We start from the raw sequence: 21856 nt of genomic DNA, 5'->3' as shown, positions 1-21856 counted from the left end.
ATCACGGCTTTCAGGTAGTCCCATAATTTTTAAATTGTCTCTCCTGGATCTATTTTCTAGGTCAGTGTTTTTCCAATGAGGTATTTCATGTTATCTTCCATTTGTTCATTCTTTTGGTTTTGTTTTGTGATTTCTTGGTTTCTCATAATGTCATTAGCCTCCATCTGTTCCATTCTAATTTTGAAAGAACTATTTTCTTCAGTGAGCTTTTGGACATCCTTTTCCATTTGACTGATTCTGCTTTTTCAAGCATTCTTCTCCTCATTGGCTTTTTGAAATTCTTTTGCCAATTGAGTTAGGCTATTTTTAAAGGTGTTATTTTCTTCAGCATCTTTTTGGTTCTCTTTTAGCAAGGTGTTGACCTGCTTTTCCTGTTTTTCTTGCATCTCTCTCATTTCTCTTCCCAGTTTTCCCTCCACCTCTCTAACTTGATTTTCAAAATCCTTTTTGAGCTCTTCCATGGCCTCAGCCCCTTGAATATTGATTTTGGACGTTTGGGATACAGAAGCCTTGACTTCTATGTCTTTCCCTGATGGTAAGCCTCGTTCTTCCTCATCTGAAAGGATGGGAAGAGATGTCTGTTCACCACGAAAGTAACCTTCTCTGGTCTTATTTTTTTTTCCATTTTTTGGGCATTTTCCCAACCAGTTACTTGACTCTTGGGTCCTTTGTCAAGAGTAGGGTATACTTTGAGAATCTGTGAGATCTCAGTTGCTCCAAGGTGGCACGATCAAGCATGTGCTGCTCTGGACGCAGAAAGGGATTTTTATGTCCAGAATCTTAGCAATTACCTCTCCACAGCCATCTAGCCTCCAGTTCCATCAAGTCAGCACTGGGGGCTTATTTTCAGATAAGCTGTATGGGCAGGTGTAACGGGATGAGTTAGAGCCAACCCCTATCCATTTCAGGACGCCATACTGAGAGCCTGCCTAGATAACCTAGGGGCTTGTCAGTAGGGGTGGAACTAGATGGATTTCAGGAGGAAGGGTCTCGTCTTTGTTTGCAACGTGGCAGTTCTTTGTCCTGGCTCCGGATGTCCAGTGGAGAAGACACCCATATAAGGAAAGGTGATAGGTGATAGGTTCAATGTGAAAGGTGATAGCTGATAGGTTCAACGTAAGGCTTAGGAATGTTTTACATAAAGACTACATATGCATGTGAATGAGATGAAATAAACGGAGTCTTCACCACCTTTGTCTCCCGCCCCATTTCATTACTCACGAGATCAAGGCCTCTTGCTGGACAAGAGCCTTGGGTCGCGGTCAGGGGTTCCCGTAAATGGTCTAGGGGACCCCAACAGGCAGGGCCGCCATTCAGTGTGAGACAAAGACCAGCTAGGCCAGGTCCTCCACCCAGGGCTGAGGTAAGACTCAGCTCTTCAGTGCCCCCAGGGGTTTTTACGCTGTATGGGCTGCTGTGCACTCTCTGTGGCTGCTGCCTGCTGCTGGAGCTATAGGAAGGCCCTTCTCCCTTCCTGGCCAACTGAATAAACCACATCACAGATCTTTGGCGCCTGTGGGTTGAGGGATCTGAGAACCTGCTGCTGCAACTGGAGACTCCACAACTGGAAATTCCACTCCTGAGGTGTCCTCCTTCCAGAGTCTCATCGCGTTGCTCCACGCCACATCAGGCGGGCAAGGCCAGGCTGGGCTCCACGCTCCGCTCAGCGTCTAGCACAAACGAAGTTTCTGTGGGCCTTTCAGGTCACCGTAGGCTGAAAATCTCCTCCAGTCTGTTGTTCTCCACTTCTGCTGCTCCACGATTTGTTGAGAGTCCCTCTCTACAGGTATTTTGTGGGCTGTGTGGGGAGACCCTACATAAGTGTGTTTTTCTAGTCCCCCATCTTGGCTCCGCCACCCCACTCATGTTTTTTCATTTTAACGAAAATCCACCTCTGGTCTCCCTTATCTATGGGAAAAAAAACCCTTATAATAAATATATACAATTCAAATTCCTGCAATTAAATTTTTTTCAATTCTTCTAACTCTTCCTGAAACAAGTATTTCTGCTACATAGATGAATGAACTCTTTCCTTTCCTAATCCTAGGTTACACTTTGCAATGTCTTTTTTGCCATTTTCTCTGCCCACCTTTGCACTGAAATCACCAAATATCAAGGTGTATATTGACTTCATCTGGAGAAATCTACCATTTTTTTCATAGAATTTCTTGACCTCATCTTTTGCTCTGATGTTGACTCCAAAGTTCCAAGGAGGTTTCGGGAGCTGCTGTATTTGCGTTTGGCTAATGAGATCTGTAAAGTAAGTAGGCTGAATCACCTGAGTCACTTCTTGTTTGTTAGATCCAATGATATCAATCCTTTTCTTGATTTCTCAAAGAGCCTGTGAGCCATCCTTCCATTTCCTGATTTCTGTGGCTTCATTTATAGCAAAAATGTCAATATTGATACACATGCTATCCTCCAATGGAATGCTGAATAGGAATCAATGGAGAAGGATCTCACATTTAAGGAAGTGCAGTTCAACTGAAGTTCAAACTATACCCAAAGGACTATACAACTGTGTTATATGTACCCTTTGACCCAGCAATACCACTACTAGGTCTGTATTCCAAAGAGATCATAAAGAAGGGAAAGGACCCACATGCACAAAAATGTTTATAGCAGCTTTTTGTGAGAGCAAAGTATTGGAAATTGAAGGGATGCTCATCGATTGGGAAATGGCTGAACAAGCTGGGGTGTATGAATGGAGTGGAATACTACTGTGCTATGAGAGTGATGAGTAGGCTGATTTCAGAAAAACCTGGAAAGGCTCACATGAACTCATGCTGAATGAAGTGAGCAGAACTACGAGAACATTGTACACAGTAACAGCCACTTTGTGTGATAAGTAACTTTGATAGACTTCGTTCTTCTGAGAAGTACAAGGCTCTAAGACAATTCCAAAAGACTCGTTGGAAGAAATGACATCGACCTCCAGACAAAGAACTGTGAAGTCTGACTGCAGATTTAAGAGCACTATTTTTCTCTGTTTTTCTTTCTCGTTTTTCCCTTTTCTTCTGATTCTTCTTTCACAACATGACTAATGTGGAAACGCGCGTAATATGATTGTCCACATATAGCCTATATCAGAGCGTTTTCTGTCTTGGGGAAAGGGAAGGGGAGACGAAAGGAGAAAATAATTGTGGAACTCAAAACCTTATAAAAGTGAATGCTGAAAAGAAGTATTTTTTTAAATACAAAAGAAAATGAGGTTCAAAGCTGCAATTTCATAGCCACCTTCTGCTTCCTTTTCTGACACTGTCTGTTATCACTGGAGTCCTGCAAGAGGGATGCCCACAAATTTTGTCTTTTTGTTTTAGGAATTGCCATGGCCAAAAGTCACCACCTGGTGGCGAGCCCATAGCTAAGACTGCTCAGGATCCTCATGCTCCTATCTCAGCAGCCTCCTCTTGTCCGATGCCTTCCCTGCCCCAGTTGTCAGGGTTCTCGCCATCCTCATACTGACTCATTCATGTACACGGAACAGAAGAGACGCTCTCTGAGGACAGAGGCCACTTCACTGCTCTTTCTGTATCTCAGTCCCTACAATGTAGCAAGAACTTCTCAGATTATACAGAGCTGAATGGACTTACCACCTCCACACTGATCTGGGGCTTCCATTCCCCATTATCCATTGTGGTGTCCGATCCTTCCTATCCCAGAGATCATTCTCCTCAAAAGAGAAAATAGAAGTAAAGGAGAAGATTGTATCAGCTCATTTATGCCAATCCCTTCCTTGTACTTTCTCTTACCTGCAACATAGCTTGCTTGCAATGCACTCGCACGCACGCACACACACACACACACACACACACACACACACGCAGAAATTTACACTTGAATCTAAAATATTGAAGCGAGTTAGACCTAATTATGGGAAATCGAATGATTCCAACCATTCTCAAGTTATTTCCATTTTTTTAAGAGCTGGAGCGGGAGGATAAGAAGGTAGTCTAATCGGCAGCCAAATAAAGGATGTTGAGAAATAAAACAGGTATTAAGGTATTTGTGGAATTCACACACGAGGTTTACGTGGACCCACTCCCCGCGCGCGCCCCCGCCCCAGCTCGCCACCGCTTTGCCCCCGCGCCCCATTGTCCGCCCGCCCCACGTTCGCCCCGCGTTCCCCCAATGTTCCTCCCGCGTGTCCACGGTAGCGGCCGACGCGGACGCGATCGCGGCTGGCGGGCGGGGGAGGGTCGGAGCCGTTTCTGCAGGTACCTTCTCTGCATGTACCCGGGCGGGTCAGGGCCGGGAGAGGAGGGGGCGGGGGAGGGGCCAGAGCTCGGGCACGGTGCCCTCCTCTGTGCCAGGACACGGCCGCACCCCCAAACCTGGGCACAGAGGCGGCCCCTCCCCTTGTCTGCCCCCCAAACCTGGGCACAGCTCTCCCGCCAGAGTTGCCCCTGGTGCAGCTGCCTCTGGTTCATCCCCTAACCTCTCCCCCAAATCCCCAGCATCCAGGGATGTCGGTAACCGAGTTGGGTCCCTCGGTGCCAGGCCTGCTTGCCCCCTTGCTTCCTCTCCCCACAAACAACCCCAAAATGGAGTTGCCCAGGCCCGGACTCACTTCCCAGTGCCAAGGCCTGGCATGCCTTTCCACCTCCCTCTGGGCCAAAGTTGTGTTGATTTTCCCAGTGAGTGTGTGCATACACGTGTCTGTGTGACTTGTGTGTATTTGGAGAGGGTGGGAGAGCTGGCAACAGTCCCGTGCCCAGACCTGATGCACCCTGTCCCCTGGCCCCAGATGCCCCCCTTGGCTGGCCAGACTGGGACTCATCACCCACTCTTTGCCTGGTCTTGGCCAGGCTCATCCTCCCAGTGCCAGAGGCCAGCTGCCCTCCAGCTTACCCTCTAACGTGGGGCAACCCCAGCCCGGGGATGATCCTCCCAGGATGAAGGCCCTGCTGCCCCTGGCTCACTGGGTGACCCTGCCGGAGCATCATGGCCCCCTTCCTAGTTCCTCCCTGAAGGAAATCCTCTCAGGCCACTGGCCACTTCCCTCCACTTCCCCTGAACTTTGCAGAGCTGAACCAAACTCAGACTCCCGGCACGTGCAAGTGATCCCTTTTCGTTGGGTTAGCAGCTCCTGAAAAGGACTGTGGAGGGTGTTGTGGGTCATTGCTGGGCAGATGAGAGAAGGCCAGGCTGCTCCACACTGGAGCTATTGATAAGTGTCAATGTTTGTGGTTGAAACCTTACCAATCCCCCAGGCCCTTTCTGGGCAGCCTGGAAGAGTCTGTCCATCTCTGGCCCTGCAAATTCTGTTCACAGTCTGGGCAGATCCTGTGTGCTCACCAGCCTGAGCCAACAGGAGTCCATCCCTGTGGGTCAGTGACTGCCAGAGCAAGACAGTAGGTGGCCTTCAGATGAAAGTCACTTGGCTGGGGAGGCATGTGAAGGTTCAAGGCAGGGGGATGGTAGCATCTTGGCCTGACAGTCCCCAGGAGACTGTGGGAGACTAGTGAGATTCTGGGTAAAATCAGCTCTCATTTGCACATAACAGGATGGAGTGGGGTGAGTCAGGATAAAGCAGAGGGATGTAGGGGGCAGGTGCCCCAGGTTCTAACACCACCCTGGCCCTGCTGGTGACCATGTGATGGCAGATGAGGCAGTATCTTTCTAAACTGGGCTTTTATCCTCTCACATGAAAACAAAGGACTCTTCTTGATGAGCGCCACCTTATTGGGGGCCAGTACTGTGACTGCCTCTGAAATCTCCAAGGGCCCTTTCAATACTCATATTCTATGGTTGTAGGTCAGCATAGGAAGTAGTAGCAGAGAGAGAGTTCTGCCTTTACTGGGCCTGCAACCATGCCTTGTGCTGTTCAAAACATGGGGGTTTTTTGAGGGGGGGAGGGCAGAGCAGGGATTAGATTATGATGACAGAGGGTAGGGTTGGCTTTTCCCTTTGACTGTAGAATTCAGAATAGTCAAGAGCTTAGATTCTCTGTCTTTATGATACTGGAATGCTGAAGATAAGGCTACCTGGCAGACCGGGGGCTTTCCTTGGCAATTTAGGGGGTGCCCATACAGCCTTTTCAGGCCTCCCCTGGGATGTGGTTAGGTTTGTATCCACAACAGCCTGACTACTAGCTGTACTGCTTTGTTTGAGGCCTCGGGCAAAGACTCCACCCAAGCATGGGGGAGGGAGGGTGAGAGCTGATGCTGATGCCCGAGTGGGTGGGCATTCAAAGACTCCAGTGGGGCAGACTTGATTACCATGTGGGGGTGGAAGCTAGCAAGGGACATCAGGCCAGCTGTCTGCCTTGGCTGCTGCCGATTTCCCTCTTCCTGTCCTTGCCAAGTGGGCACCCTATCTTCAGAGAAGCTCACGGGTCGACCAAATGGGCTTCCTTAGCCAGGGAGACATGTGGTTTCTTGCTTTTTAGGACAAGTCTAGTAGGAACTCTCCCTGCTAGCCAAACCAGGCCTTCTTGTTCTCCCAACTGGCAGAGACATCCATTGGGGTCTCTGTCCCACGACCCAAGCAAGCATCTTGGAAATGAAAGCAGTAACCCCCAGAATACAGCTTCTGGCAAAGGTCACAGGCCCTCCAAAATCAAGGTTGGGTATATTAGAGATGGTTTTATAGCATGGATAGACTAGGAAACCAAGCTGAGATCCCCTACAACCTGGTCTCGTCTGTAATCTGAGTTAGGGGTGGTCTAATTCATGTTCATGACATCCATGTCTCCTAAGGCTGGGACAGCCTCCCTTTTGTATCAGCCCTCTGTCACTGAAACTTTGCTTGTGCAATCCTTGACAATTCAGAAATCCCTGAGGAGGCAGTGAGGTTGGAGCTGAGGGAGCTGGGGGACAGGAAGGCCCAGGGCCTGCTTTGGAGGCTCTTCCTCCAAAGAGGTATGGGGACCCCTGGAGAATTTACCACTTGTCTGTTTACTCATTTGTAAAATGAGTTCAATAATCCAGTTGTCCATTGAGGGCTCTTACTAAAGAAACACATGACCTAAGGGGTGGGGTTAGTATCTGATGGTTAGCTTGGACCCCATCCACCCTCCAGAATGATCACAGAACTGGGTGCTGTTGGGGATGAGGGGAAACAAAGACATGGAAGGGAAAGCAGGCCTTTCCCTCAGAGTTAACAACTATGGCGAGAAGGAAATTGTGTGTGTGTGTGAAGCGACCTGAGAACAATCCCAAGGCAAGTGTCAAAACCCCAGATTCAGTAAAGACACCAAGGGAGACATTCCAAATGGAGGTTGGAGAGAGAGTGAGGGCAGCGCTTCACCAGGGAAGCCACCTGCAAGAAGATGTCACGGCCAGCTCAGGCACAAAGCTGGCAGGCTTGGCCCTGGTGAGCAGCCACCCTCAGCGTCTGGGAGACACTTCAGAAACTCTTTAGGAAAGCGCCTCTCTGTCCCAGTGCAGCCAGCTTTCCTTTTGGAGGAATCCATCCCTCCCCTTCAACGTCTCCCCCATCAGGCTCTTCTCAGGGGGTCCCAGAAAATCACACCTAGTCAGTCAGTAAGCACAGCTTCTCATTACTTTTTGCTTCTTCCAGGAATTTCTAGCACTTCTAGAGTGAGATTTTGATGATGTCTCGACGCAGTCAGCGCCTGAGCCATCGTTACCATGTTGATGATGATGGAGGCAGCAGCAGCAGCAGCAGTGGAGGAAGTTCCCTGGTGGCTGGTCAGCACACTGCCTTCAAGGACAGTCCCTTAAGGTAAGCCACTCCACAGCGACCCTAGGTCATCTTCCAGATCACAACCACTCAGGGCAGCCAAGGGCCTGGCCAGCTTCCATGTGCACCTTTCTTTCCTGCCCCCATCTTTGGTGGAAACATCACTCTAGTGCTTTCTTTCCCCACAAATGCGAGAATTTCCTGTCCCCAGCACCGTCTCTTCCCCTTCTACCCCAACCTGGGCTGCTGCTGCCTTCACTCTCTGAGAACAGGAACTAGGGAGGGGTGACTTTGAGCATTGAGAGGGCCAGAAACTGAGGCTTAAAGCTGGGCAGGGAACAACCATCATGTGGCCCAGTACCCACGGTTTCTGGGGTGAGCTGCAGGGCCTAGCAAGAGCATAGGAAGCCATGGGGGTGATGGACCTGTGGGGGAGGAGACAGGTTCAGGTGGCTTTAGCTCCTCTTGTACCTCATCATGGTGGTTCCATTTGGAAAGAGGCCCTGCCTGGCCCATGGGAGCTGGGGATTTGTTCCAATGTTATAAAGGATTCATCTGTTGAAGGAATAAGAACAGAAGAGGGCTTTGGGGATCATTTCTTTTCATCCTAGAAGCTCCTTGAAAGTCTCTTCCTCCTCCAGGCCTTTCTCCCCCTGTTTTTCTCCTGCTTCATCTCCTTCACCCTCTTTCCTTTGCTCTTCATGCTTGGCGCCCCCCAGGACTCTGAAGAGGAAATCTGGCAGTGTGAAACGCCTCTCACCAGCCCCTCACCTGGGCCCTGCTTCCAATCCTCACACTACCTACTACAGTGAATCAGTGGTCAGCGAGTCCTACGTCAGGGGCCCCCGGGTCGCCTCGGTGGACAAAAGCTCCATCCTACAAGATCAGCTGGACAGCGATGTCTACTGGAGTGAACGTGGTGAGCTCTGGCCAGAGCTTGACAAACCCGAGGGCTTGGGCTGGGGAGAAGGAAGGAAGCTCCTCCCTGTCTTCTAAAGATTCCTAAGGAGGCTAGTGTCTGTTGGGAGTTACCTTACTCCTCCAGGTTGGCTCATCTCCCTGGATCCTCCCAGGTGGGAGATCCTTCCATTCTCCTGAAGCCCCTCAGTCCCATAGATGGCACTTTTCCAGATCTGGCTGACAATAACCATGCCTCCTAAGGCAGAAGGCCACCTGGTTTTGTGCAGCCAATGAGCTAAAAATCATCTTTACATGTTTCAGTAAAGTTCCATTACACTTAAAAACATAAAAAGTGTTCTTACCTCATACAGAAATAGGAAGGGGGCCGGATTTTGCCCTTGTGCAGAACTCCATTCCTGCCCTAAACCACATGGGGGGGGCTTCTGGGTTCAGACCCCCAAAGGGGTGGGAAGTCTGAATTCTGAAAAGTTCTGCCAGGTGTTCCACCTCTGGCAGCTGCTGTTGCTGGAAGCCTGAAGCTCCCTGCTTATCAGGCACCTCCATGCTCTGTGCAGGTGGGGACTTGGTGAGGAGGAGGAGAGGCCTGGGAGGTGCTGAGAAGAGTAAGATCAATGGACTGAATGAGGGCAAAGTCACCTATGATATCTATGGATCTTCCTCAGGATACTCCTCGGAGGATAACTCTGCAGGTAGGCAGCACTTCCTGCCTACTGGAACTCCATCCCCTGGACGCTGCCCCGTGTACTTTGAAGGGTGCCCCATCCAGGGGGGATGGGGAGAACATAGATTTCAGATAAAAGGATAGAGAACTCTGCAGTCTGGCTCCAGGTGGGGGTTTGGAGGTTGGGAGGGCCCAAGCCTCAGCATGGTAATGGGGATGCCTGAGGCCCACTTGTGTCTCCTTCTGGGTGGCTCCTCATGTCTTCACTTTCCTGCAGGGCACACACTTATGGACCAGCCTGGCTCAGCATCCTCATTAAGGAATGCTGCCTCCCAAGTTGGCGCTTTCTTGTGGGTGGCCATCACTTTTCCAGGTGGGTTCTGGGAGTGGGTGGGCACACTGCCCAGGGCAGTCCCTGCTGTGGGCCCATAAGAGCTTCCTCATTCCTATGCTGGGGCACACCAGGCCTGGGTGCTAACCCTAGGACAGTGTGTGGAGACAGGCTTTTATGGCAGGATCCCCAGGCACAGCTAGAAAGCCTTGGGAGATTCAAGGAGCAGCTGCAGAGTGGGCAGGCTGGGAGCAAGCTAACTCTGGGATAGGAGGGCGAAGCCTTTGAACCCCTCTGCTGGGACTTTTACAGGTTGGCTCTTTGGCCTGTTCTACTGGTGGCTGGGCACTACCTGCTACCGCCTGACCACAGCTGCCTCCCTGCTGGACGTCTTTGTCTTAACCAGGTCAGTGAGGCCTCCCTGGGCTCTGCCAGAACCAAAGAACCCATGCTTGAAAAAGCTTCACCACGCTTGAGCTCAGTTCAGCTTTTGAGACTTTTGTGCCATGAATCTTATGACAGAAGGTCAGGTCAGGGTCAGGGGTGTGCTGGAATCAGCTGGAACCAGCTTGAACCTGCTCCTGAGTGTCAGCTACCAGTCAGGGCTCCTCTGGGTATCTAGACTGAAGAAGAAGATGGGACAAGTTGTGTGTGCCTTCACCTCCTTCAGAACTGCTTGTTAACCCTTCCCCAGCACATGCCAATCCCCATGAGCACAGGTGCTGCTCTATTCCTGAGTATCTTGGAGGAGCTGTCCCCTCAGTAGTTCCTGCCTCTCATCTCCACTGACTCTGGTGGCTTCACCTTGGCCAGTTGGAAAGTCCTGAGCTCCCAGGGGTTGTAGTCTCTTCCCAGTCCTTCGGGTAGCCAGGCCATCCTTACAGTTTCTCTGTGGGGGGTCATGTCCAGGTTTCCAGGCAGCCTCCAGGGCTGTGTCCAGGAGCCTCTAGAGCAGGGGTAGGGAACCTGCGCTCTCCAGGCCACATGTAGCCTTCTAGGTCCTGGGGTGCAACCTTTGGACTGAGGCCAAGTTTTACAGAACAAATCCTTTTCTTAAGGAGATTTGTTCTTGGAAGTCTAGATTCAGTCAAAGGGCCACCCTTGAGGACCTCAAGTGCCACATGTGATCTCCAGGCTGCAGGTTCCCTATCTAGCTCTGGATTCTTGGGGCCACAGGCTAGGCCCAGGGAGACTAGCCAACCTTGTCAGGGCTTACTCCTTCCAAGTCCCAATTTGACAAGCACTGAAATGATTTAGCCAAAAGAAGCCTGCCCAATTCACTAGCATATAAGCACATTCCTGAGAGCCCTGGGAGGGAGATGCCTTCCACCAGCCCTGTCACCTTTCATAACAACATTCACACATTTGACCAAGGTCAAATTTTCTCCTTCCACTTGACCTCGAGGGCTGTCCATAAAAGCCCAGAGCTCCCCATCGTAGCTGTCCCAGGGTGGGGGCACACCCTTTGTTGGTTTCCTCAGCAGCTCAGGGAGGGTCGCACAGGAATCTGGTGGGGAAGACCAGGCACTAATGTCTCCTCCTTCATCCCCATGAAATCCAGGAGCTTTTCAACTCTGAAGAAGTTGTTTCTGCTTCTCTTGATGCTGTTGCTTCTGGCTTCGCTGGCTTACGGTGAGCCTTGCTGAGTCCCCAGGGCACCCTGCCAGCCCAGACAGACAAGGGCTTGGGGGCAGGGCTGCTGAACGCAAGTCTGGAAGACAGAGCTTTGAAGGGGAGCCTTTAGCCTTTAGGGGAAAAGGGACCCAGGCCTTGTATGGGAAAGTTCTTGTGCCTGAAATGGGATAGACGGCCTGTGTCTCCTCCTCTTGATCCAATCCCACAAGCCTTTCTTGTGCATCTTCTGTATGCAGGCCTCCCAGACTCATGCTGCATGCCTACTATGACAGTGCTGGCTTTACATGGGTGTTTGATCTGCCCCCTCAGTGGTCACTGTCAAGGCACTTGAGGGTGGGGGAACTGGTAGAAGAGCTGAGTCCACAATGAATGGGTTAGCTGGGCAGGACACAGCCAATGCCAGCTCTGGAGGCCTTTGCCCCTTCTCACTGGGGAGAATGGACAGGGTGGTCCTCCCTGGATGGTCCCAAAAGAGCTGTACTCTGTTCAGGAACCATGACATCACTTACCCCCTACTATGAGATGAAGCCCAGCTTGGGAATGGTGACACCACAAGCTGTCAGTTACCAGGACCTCTATTCAGCTGGCATCTCCTGAAAGCACTCTGATCCTCCAGAAGAGACAGGGCTGTATGTGGACCAGGCTTGGGACCAGGAGGCAGGACTTCTCCATGTCCTCTCCCCAGCTGCTTCTTGTCCCTCATTTTTCTCATAATCCAAAAGTGTGTAATGACTCCTGAAAGGATCATGAGAGATGCCTTTCCTGAAGGGTCTTGCCTTCCAGATCATGGGGCCCATAATGCATGCACCTTCCTTGGGCCAGGGTCTGAGCCCATGTGGATGTGACACTGCCAGACACAGTCCAGGTGTAGGTCCTCATCCTGGACATGTTTCCCTTCTGGTGCCTCAGCCTCTGCCTTCATTAGCCTTTCCTCCCATGTGCTAGGTGCTTGGTATTTTTACCCCTATGGACTACAGACATTCCACCCTGCTATGCTGTCCTGGTGGGCAGCAAAGGGCAGCAACAGGAGAGAGGAGGTGTGGGAAGCAGGAGAATCCACCCCATATTTCCAGGTGAGTGCCTGGGTGAGTGCCAGGAACACTTTGTGCAGGACAGGCAGACAGTCTGCTCACAACCAAGTCTGTTCCAATCAACCCCAGAATCACTCAGTCCACTACCATTTCTTAAGTGTGGCCTACTGTGTGTCAGGCACTGTGCTAAGGGATGGGAATTCAAAGAAAGAATTCAAACCCAAACAAACAAGCCCACAGTCCCTGCCCTGAAGGAGTCCCCGAGTCATGAGGAAACAACTAGGTACAATGGAGATCTACCAGGACAGATGGGAGTGAAGCAGTAGAGGGAGTTGGCTATGCTGTTTCTTCTATGGCAGCCATACAGACTATTACCATACCATCTTTGAAGACAGTTCTGGCCTGGCAGGATCTTCCAGGTGGTGTCCTCTCCTAGCGCTGTCTTTGAAACAGCTCTGCAGCACTATGAGGCATCAGAGGAGGGGGAAGCAGGATTAGCCAGAGGAAGCTGCTTTTGTTTCCATTTTGTAATGAACAAAAGTCTGTTTTATTTCCCTTCTCCCTCTCCCACCCATTCAGAAAAATGAAAAGCAAACCACTTGTAACAAATGTGCAGAGTTAAGCAAACCAGTCCCTTTTTGGCCATGTCTAAAAGATCTATGTCTCCTTCTGCCTCCTGAGGCCATCTCTCCGTCAGAAGTTGGGTCATTTTCCAGAAAAGTACTTGGTCACTGCATCGATCAGAGTTCTAAAGTCTTTCAAAGTTGCTTCTTTGTGGTTCTTCTCACTCTGCTCTGCACCAGTTCATACAAAGTCTTCTCAGGTTTCTCTCAATACCACCTATTTCATTGTTTCTTAGAGCACGGTTGTATTCAATCCTTACACCATAATTTATTCAGCTCTTGCCCAGTTCGGGGGCAAGCCAGTAGTTTCCATTTCTTTGTCTTTGCTGTTTGGGTGCCAAGTGTGTGTCATGCAGAAGATAGGTCATTCATCTCAGTGGTGACAGTCTCTTCTTAATGGTCTGTGCTGTGGGGCAAGAGATGAGAATATAAATCCAGGCTATAATGAAGCCTTCATTTAGTAACCTCGATTTATCCATGGATTTCCATCTCCAAACTCATCAATCTTTGCCCCAGGGCCACTCACAAGCAGCATTAGGAGACTCTCTCACCTTGGATATGCAGATCCCTGGGGAGCCAGGGTCAGAAAACCTGGGCTCAAGTTTGAGCTTTGCCACTTGCTAGCTTTGGGACCTGGGGCAGTTCAATGCCAACCTCTCAAGACTCAGCCTCCCGCGTTCCCCCGCTGCCTTCAACTGAAATCATAGTTGCCTCCCCCAAAAGGCCTTCCCTAACACCTTGTCACACAGTGAAGTGATTCTGGAGGGGGGGGGGGTCTCCAGAAATTGGTAGCAGAGCCCAGACTATCAGAGTTGATCAAGCTGGGAAGACTTGAAGGCTGTGTGCAGATCCTGGTGTCTGCCCACCAGAAGCTTGGCCACCAGGTGATTGGATTTGGGGAGTCATGATGACTTGGGAAGCAGATAAAAAGACCAAACAACCTTTGCCTTCTGCAGCCACCTTCTGTTTGTGGACAGAGGTCAGGGGACCTCAGAGAAGGACAAAGAGTACTTGGTCTCCCTCAGTCCTCACACAGTCCAACCACAGTCTAAGTGGTTGACATTATTCCTGTGTAATCTGAGGGGTGACATGGAGTGGTGGGATAAAGGACATGGCTCTAGAAACAGCAACAGATGAGGTGCTGGATGTCAGATGCACAATGAGGTCCACGATTTTGGACACAGCCAGTGTCAGAATTTGATTTGTCTGACTTCTCATGTCAGCTGCAAGGAGTTTTTTTTTTCAGATGTGGGGGGGAAAACAATCAGTGGAATGATCACTCACAGGCAGAAGAATTTGGAGGAGGCAAATCAGCCTCAAGGATTAGATTTCATCACATTTTTAAAGGCAACTAAAAAACCCCATAGTTGCTATTCCAAATGAGCATAAGGCAACAGAGGGCAAAGGAAGTCCAGGAGGAAGCTGAGAAGATCATTTTGTCCTTGTGACCCCAACACTCGGCATAGCCTGTTACACTTAGTGGGAGTGTATCAGTGTTTGTTGGCTGTCATTGTACTAAGTCCACAAAACAACGTGCAAGGGAAGAAGACACAACTATTATTTGTCAGTAAGAAAGTCCCCAGGCACAGGATACATGATCAGCACCAAAAGATGTCACAACGAAACCAAAGGACCATCTTCACGGAATGAGAAATGCTGGTTACACGAATCATTTCAGCATCAAGGACCAGATCAGTGACTGGGCCCCACAAAGGTCAAAATCCAGCAAGTTAGAAGAAAGGGGGACAAAAGGGGAAAAAACATACCGTACAGCTCCAACAGCTCCAGTCCTTCCTCTTCAGATGTGTCAACCACTCAGGCACGGCAAAAGGAACACTGACTCATAGCATCGTTTCCTAAGGATGTTTGACTGCTGCCCCAAAACATCACATTCCAGTGAGAAGGCCAGCAATCCTAGAGGCTGCCTCCCTCAGAGACCAGCAGCTCTTGGCAAGCAAAGAAACCAAAGGCAACGCTGGATCTGAAAATAGGCCACTGGCGCAAGAGAAGAAGAGGGTGGTGACTAAAGGATACAAACAGTGGCCCCGTGAAACGGCAAACATCAGGAAGGGCCCTCAGCCTCCCTCTTCAGCTCAGTCCTGAGAGTGGAGGCCCCCAAATTCTTGAGTCAGCTCCTTCCCCTTTCAGTGACTCACCTTGTTAGGAAGCTGTTCCTGCCTCTGAAATGTGCCACAACTTCTACCTTGCCAGGACAAGCAAAGCAACTCTAACCCTGTCCATGTCCACAAAGTCTGAAAACCATTTTCATGTCTCCTCATCGTGTTGTGTGTTTCCAAAAGTTTTCTTGATATCATTGGTTTTTACTTAACCTACCTTTCCCAGTGTGTCTTCTCAGAAAGAGAAGCAGGGAATTTGGAAAAACCCTGTAAAGTTTGTGTGATCTACTAGTGAAAATCATTTTGAATTAGGTACATCTTTACACACACACACACACACACACACACACACACACAAACGCACACATCCCACTGACTTTGAAGACTTGTCTCTAGCTTTTGCTTTCATGTGACCCACCTTGCTCAGTGTATCCTTCCCATTTTGCCCTCCCACAGAGCCAGCCCTTAAGCAAAAGAATAAACCAAAAAGGGGAAGAAAAGTTCAGCAGAACACAGCAGGCGAGCCCAGCATTAGATGCAGGTTCCCTGCCAGTATTTCCCACCCTAGCCAGGACGGGAAGGGAAGAAGATCCTCATGGGTCATGTCTGTTCTTTCCATTTCCATGGTTGTCTGTGGTGCTTGTTTTCTTGTTCTCCTCATTCATTTATTCCACTTTTCCCCAGTTCATGTAAGTCTTCTAATTAAGCAGAGTTGTGGCTTCGTACAGCATAGTCATATTTCCTTGTATCCATAAGCCACTCCTCTGTCAATGAGTTCTTTGCTACCAAAGAACTTTCTTAGTGGTTCAATTGGTATGGCACTGAATAAGTTAATTTAGGTAGTTTTATCATTTTTATGCTACTGGCTTGACCTACCCACGAGGAGTGAGTACATCTCCAACTGTTGAGATCTCTACGTATGAAGAATGTTTTGTAATTGTGTTCATATAGTTCCTGTGTGTGTCTTGGCAGGCAAACTCTCAGGTTGTATACAGTATACAATTGTATACAGTTATTTTCAATGGAATTTCTCTTTCTATCTCTTCCTGCTGGATTTTCTTGATTAATATATAGAAATGCTGATGGTTTTGATGGGCTTCCAACTTTCTTTAAGTAATTGTTTGAACTGGTTTTGTTTTAAACTGGTTTTTTAGATGACTCTCTAGGGTTCTCTTGGTAAACCATTGTATCATCTACCAAAAGAGATAGTTTTGGTTCCTCATTGCAGTTTTTTCCCTTCAGTTTCTTTTCTGCCTTATTGCTATATCTAGCAGTTGCTGTAACTGGTACAACACTGAATAGCAATGGTTGGCAATGGACTTTCTTCCTTTACCGTGATCTTACTGGGAAGGCTTATCCCCATTACATATCATGCTTGCTCTTGGTTTTAGTTAGATAATACTTATTTTAAAGAAGACTGCATTTATTCCTGTGCTTTCTAGTGTTTTTCAACAGGGATGAGGCATTTTGTCAAAAGCTTTGTCTGCACCTGTTGAAATCATATAAATTTGTTGTTTATGTTATTGATATAATCAGTTACATTTATAGTTTTCCTAATAATTGACCCAGGCCCAACTTCTTGGTATCAATCCAGCTTGGTCACAGTGTCACAATATATCTTTGTGATATATTCCTGTAATCTCCTTTCTTAGCATTTAATATTTTTCATCAATATTCATTAATGAAATTGATCTATAGTTCCCTCTCTTGGGGAGACGTGACTCTCCTTGGTTTGGGTATCAAGATTATATTTTTGTCATAGAAAGAATTTGATAAGATTCTATCTTTACCTGTTTTGCAAATCGTTTATTTAGTGTTGGAATTGATTACTTTTTAATCATTTGGAAAAATTTGATTTAGTCCTGGGGTTTTTTCTTAGAGAGATCATTTATAGCTTGTTTCGTTCCTTTTTCTAAGATGGGGTTATTTAAGGGCTCTGTTAAACAGGACTATTTATATTTGAAAAATTCATTTCATTTAGATTTTCATTTTTATTATTGGCATGTAGTTGGGCAACAAAGCTCCTAGTAATTACTTTTATTTTCTCTTCATAGATTGTAAATTCACTGTTTTCATTTTCTGATGTAATAATTTGGTTTTCTTTTGTAAAAATTAAATTAGCCAAGGATTTATCTATTTAATTGTTTTTCTCAAAGCTTATAGTTTTATTTATTAGTTCATTGGGGTTTTGTTCTTTCAATTTCGTTCATCTTTCTATCGATTCAAGATTTTAATTTTGGTGTTTAATTGGGAAGGGATTAATCTGTTGGTTTTCTAAATATTTTAGTTGCATGTCTAATTCTTTAATCTGTTTCTTTCTCTCTTTGATTGATGTAAGCATTTCAAAATATACATTTCTCTCTAAGTCCTGCATTGACTGCATCCCCAAAATTTAGTTATGTCATTGTCACCATGAAATTGTTAACCATTTCTATGATTTGTTCTTTGACTCATCCATTCTTTAGGATCCATTCTGTAAGATCCATTCTTTTTCTCCAACTCCTCTATTTGTGTATCTTTCTGTTTCAAGCATATTTCTTGTAAATAACATATTGTTGGATTCTGGTTTCTAATCCATTCAACTGTATTCTTCCATTTTATGAGTGAGTTCATCCCATTCCCATTCACAGTTGTGTTCATTAAATGTATATTTTTTTCCATGCTATTCTTTTACACTCATCCTTTTGTTTTTTACTCTGTCCCTTCTTCAGTAGTCTTTTGTTTCTGACCTTTGCCTCCCTTAATCTATCCCGTCATTCTTCCCTCCCCCTCACCTTTCTCTTAGACACCTTTCCTCCTACTTCTCCTTGGGTAAAATGAATCTCTCCATCTCCTTGTGTGTGTATGTGTATTCTTCCCTCTTTCAACCAGTTCAGATGAGAATAAGGTTCGTGTTGCCTGTTCCCCTCTTCTGTCCCTCCCATTGTATAAACTCTTTCTAGTGCACCCCATTTATGAGATAACTTTCCCCATTCTTTCTCTCCTTCCCCACAACCTTCCAGTGCATTTCTCTTCTCCACCCTTCCATTCTTTTGAGATCCTCACAACATAATACAGTCATTCAGGTCACTATCTATTTAGACTGCTTCTAGGACCCGTGGTGATCACAAAATTCTGAAGTGGTTACATGTATCATCTTGCCACACAAGGGATCTAAACAATTTGCCCTTTTTTAGTGACTTGTGATTTCTCACTCATGTTCACCTTATTATTCTTCTCCTGAGTTCTGTGTTTGAATGTCAAATTTTCTATTCTGTTCTGGTCTTTTCATCAGGAATGCTTGAAAGTTCTCTATTTCAGGAAGGGTCCTTATTCCCCTGTAGGACGATACACAGTTTTGCTGGGTAGTTTAATCTTATTGTGGGCTCTAATCCTAGATCTTTTCCACTCCAGAATATGATATCCCAAGCCCTGTACTCCTTTAATGTGGAAGCTTCTAAATCTCATGTGTCCTGACAGTACTGGATTATTTCTCTCTGGCTATTTGCAGAATTTTCTCCTTGACCTGGCAGTTCTGGATTTAGAACAGTTGCTGGGAGTTTTCATGTAGGGGTTTCTTTCAGGAAATGATTTGTGGTTTCAAGTTCTACTTTGCCCTCTGATTCTAACACATCGGGGCATTTTCCTTTGTAATATCTTAAAATATTATGTTGAGCTCCTTTTTTGTTCCTGGCTTTTGGATAGACAAATGACTCTCCAATTCTCTCTCCTCAATCCATTTCTAGGTCATTGGAGTTTTGTATGAGATCCTATACATTTTCTCTTGAATTGATTTTATTTTTTGTTGTTGTCTCCTAGAGTTATTAGCTTCTATTTGCTCAGTTCTAATTTTTAAGGAATTCAGTATTTTTGTGCCTCTTTTACTAATTATTCATTCTTTTCTCATATCTTTCTTGTACCGCTTTTTAAAAATTTTTCCTCTTCCACTCTTAAAATCACTTTTTGTTCATTTTTATCTCATTCTTTAACTCTTCTAGGAATTCTTGTTCAACTCTTATCCAATCTACCCTTTTTCTTGGAGGATTTGCTTAAAGATATCTTCAAGTCATTGGCTTCTTCTGTCTTTCTGTCTTGAGCCATAGTAGCCCTTTGTGGTCAGGTTCAGTTTTGTTTACTCATTCTTCCAGCCTATTTCTTGACTATGAACTTGATGTTGGCATTGGGCTCAGCTCACCTCTGGGCTTTCTTAGTTCAGTCCGCAAACTTTCAGTGCTTCCATAGTGGTGATATCTGTTCACTGCTATTCTTGTCTGAGTTGTGCAAGTTCCTGACTCAGGTTTAGGTCTTCTGGCTTGCGGGTGCTGGAGTTTCTGTAGAATGTTATTGGACTCAGTCATTGTTAGCACACTTTGAGGTTCTGCAGGTTCAGAGGGACCGAACTTATTGACTCTTCTTGCGTCTGGGTCTCCTACCCGAGGTATCCCACTGCAGGACTAAAAGTGAACATTGAGCCCCCAGCTGTGCTCTGGGGCTCAGGTCCAGAACCTCTTTGCAGAACCCCTTTCTTGATCAGTGCTCAGCTAGGGCCTCGCTCACTCATAACTGCTCCTCTCAGCCTAGAAGAGTCATTTGGCCCCCTTCATGCTCCCAGGATAGCCTGGGATCTGCTCCTGCTCAGGGATTCAGTTCTAGCCCTTTTACCATCCTTGGGCAATGAAATGCTTCCCACTGTCCTGGCTGCCATTATGTTGGGCTCCTGGCCAGCCCCCACCTCAGTGTCCACAGCTCTCTTATTTCTTAAGCTTCCCTGGGCTGGAGAAATGACACACAGGGATGTTTTCTTGGCTTTCCTCATGAGAATGTGGTCTGGTACATTATCTAGATGGTTAGAGAGGAGGTGGGCTGGGCTCATCAAAAATGCCCACCCTCCCTCTGTTCTCTTGGTTCTGCCCCTGTGCTGTGTGGTTGGTGGGGAGGGGACCTTCTGCATGCTTAGCCTCCTTTGTACCTCTTGGGGAGGTCTCTGACCTGGCTTTTTGCCCTGAGCTCTCCCAGCTTCTTTGCCATTTCGACCCTGGTGACCCTGGCCCTCCCTCATCACTCTCCTGGCTCACTGCCGCAGTGTCCTGAGTGGCCTCCCTGCCTTCAGTCTGTTCTGCACTCTGCTCTCAAAGGAACTTTCCTTAAGAACAGAGCAGACCAAGTGACTTCCCTCCTCAGTCAATGGCAGGGCCTCCCCTTTGCCCCCCAGAGGAAAACAGCCCCACCCTGTCTTTCCAGCCTTAGCCTCATTGGTCTTCTGTACTCCTTTCACACTCGGTGACCCTACCCAAATGGCTGCCCCCATGCTGAGAATTCATTCTGGTGCTCTTTCTTCCAGTCAGCCTGTCAACCCACATGTATTTATTAAGCACTTCCTCAGTGCCGGGTCCCGGCCTAGGGGACACAGGTACACAAAATGAAACCATTCCCATTGACCAGGAACTTCCATTCTCAGGCGGAGACCAACAATGCTTACGTTTTTGTAAATAGCGTAAGTGTGAAATGAAGAAATCTGCCGACAGCAGTTAAACGACCTGGTGGCTTTTAATGTCCTTGTCTCCTCCATTCAAATGGAAGTTCTTCGTACACAAGAAAGGTTTCCTTCTTGGTCCTTGTGTTCTCAGCACTCAGCCCCACCTCGGGCACACAGTGGTGCTTAACAAATGCCCAGTGCTCCTTGTTCCTCCTCCTAAGAGACTTTTCATCTTTGTGTGTTTTCCTCCTTGTTCCCAAGGCTGAACAGCATGTCCTGTCCAAGGTTCATGCCCTAGAAAGGCGGCTGGAAACTCTGGCTTCTGAATACTCTGCACGTTGGCAGAAGGAGGCCATCAGGCTGGAGTTGCTGGAGCTGCAGGGGGCCAGTGGGAATGGAGGTGGAAAAAGCCTGAGCCACGAGGATATTTCAACTCTCCTGGAGGGCCTGTTGAGCCGATGGGAACCCACCCTGAAGAAGGACTTCCGTAGGGACACCACTGCCCACATCCAGGTGAGGAGAACGCTCTGCTAAGAAGACCAGGTCGGCAAGCCCAGCTAGTGGAAGGCATAGAGGTCTTGAGGTGAGGCAGCACTCTGGGCTTGGCAGGACCTGCCAAGTTCTCTGGGTCTTGTTGAACGCCTGTCTCCTTTTTTGTGGTCTCCAGGAAGCACTCACCACCCTCAGGGCAGAACATCAGCAAGATTTGGATAATGTTCTAAAGAAGATTTCTCAGGCATCCCAGGTAATCCAGAAGCTCTGACGCTTCTGGAGGCAGAGACACAGGGGATGGAGGGCGGGGGGGGGGGGGGGGAATGAAGGGGGGCGGGGGGGGGGAGAGGGGGCAGAGACGTCTTGGGGGAGGTCACTTGTAGCTGGAAATGTTGGTGCTGCTGTCAGTAGACCTAACACTTGCTTACAGGTTTCTGGCCAGATTCCATACTTGTATGGGAGCATATTCGATTGACTCATTGTCCCTGAGAGCTCCTGTCTGAGGACTCTGGATCCCCTTGTCCGAAGGATAAGCAGAGAGCTTACTGATCTAAAGCAACCTAAGCCTCCTCCTGTAGCTCCTTTCTGGAACCCCTTTCCTGTACTGAGCACATCCATGCATGAAGACTAGGGAGGGATAAGATTGTCAATGAGAAGACTGTAACTCAACAGCTGAGTTTGAAACTCTTTTCAGGGACTGAGAAGTGACCTCACCACTCTAGGGAAAGTGGTTCATGCCTAATCTCAGCTGAGTTGGGGTCTCTGTCAGATGCCTCCTCTTGGTGGGATGATAAGAGAGGAGTCCAGTCTTTGAAAGGTCTAGCCCAAACTCAAGGTCAAGATTTCTGGAGCCCAACAGTTTGCAGAGACTCAGATCCTCCTTAGCAGACAGAGGGTCCACCCAGAGGAGACAATGAGTCCCCAGAGTGTGGTTTGGTGTTTT

At 47.9% G+C, this 21856-nt stretch overlaps 1 protein-coding gene across 1 annotated transcript; it reads left to right on the top strand.

Moving 5' to 3' along the window:
• The first annotated feature begins 7558 nt into the window (after positions 1-7558).
• Positions 7559-21197, top strand: LOC140532087 (SUN domain-containing protein 2-like). The gene is made up of 9 exons (XM_072650633.1): positions 7559-7689; positions 8367-8566; positions 9123-9257; positions 9507-9602; positions 9873-9966; positions 11432-11528; positions 12173-12268; positions 20683-20934; positions 21089-21197. The coding sequence occupies exons 1-9, from the start codon at positions 7559-7561 to the stop codon at positions 21182-21184; spliced, it is 1197 nt and encodes a 398-aa protein (XP_072506734.1). The 3' UTR covers positions 21185-21197.
• Positions 21198-21856: the final 659 nt, after the last annotated feature.

The sequence above is a fragment of the Notamacropus eugenii genome, chromosome 3 (assembly GCF_028372415.1).
Source record: "Notamacropus eugenii isolate mMacEug1 chromosome 3, mMacEug1.pri_v2, whole genome shotgun sequence".
Taxonomy (NCBI): Eukaryota; Metazoa; Chordata; class Mammalia; order Diprotodontia; family Macropodidae; genus Notamacropus; species Notamacropus eugenii.
The sequence above is the reverse complement of the archived record's forward strand: the minus strand, read 5'-3'. Positions and strand labels throughout refer to the sequence as shown.

Bases quoted from the DNA above. Each gene is read 5' to 3' on its own strand.
- LOC140532087 (XM_072650633.1), top strand. From the start codon at position 7,559: ATGTCTCGACGCAGTCAGCGCCTGAGCCATCGTTACCATGTTGATGAT. The intron at 11,529-12,172 runs GTGGGGGAACTG...TATGGACTACAG, and splicing joins CACTGTCAAGGCACTTGAGG to ACATTCCACCCTGCTATGCT. The intron at 20,935-21,088 runs GTGAGGAGAACG...TGTGGTCTCCAG, and splicing joins ACACCACTGCCCACATCCAG to GAAGCACTCACCACCCTCAG.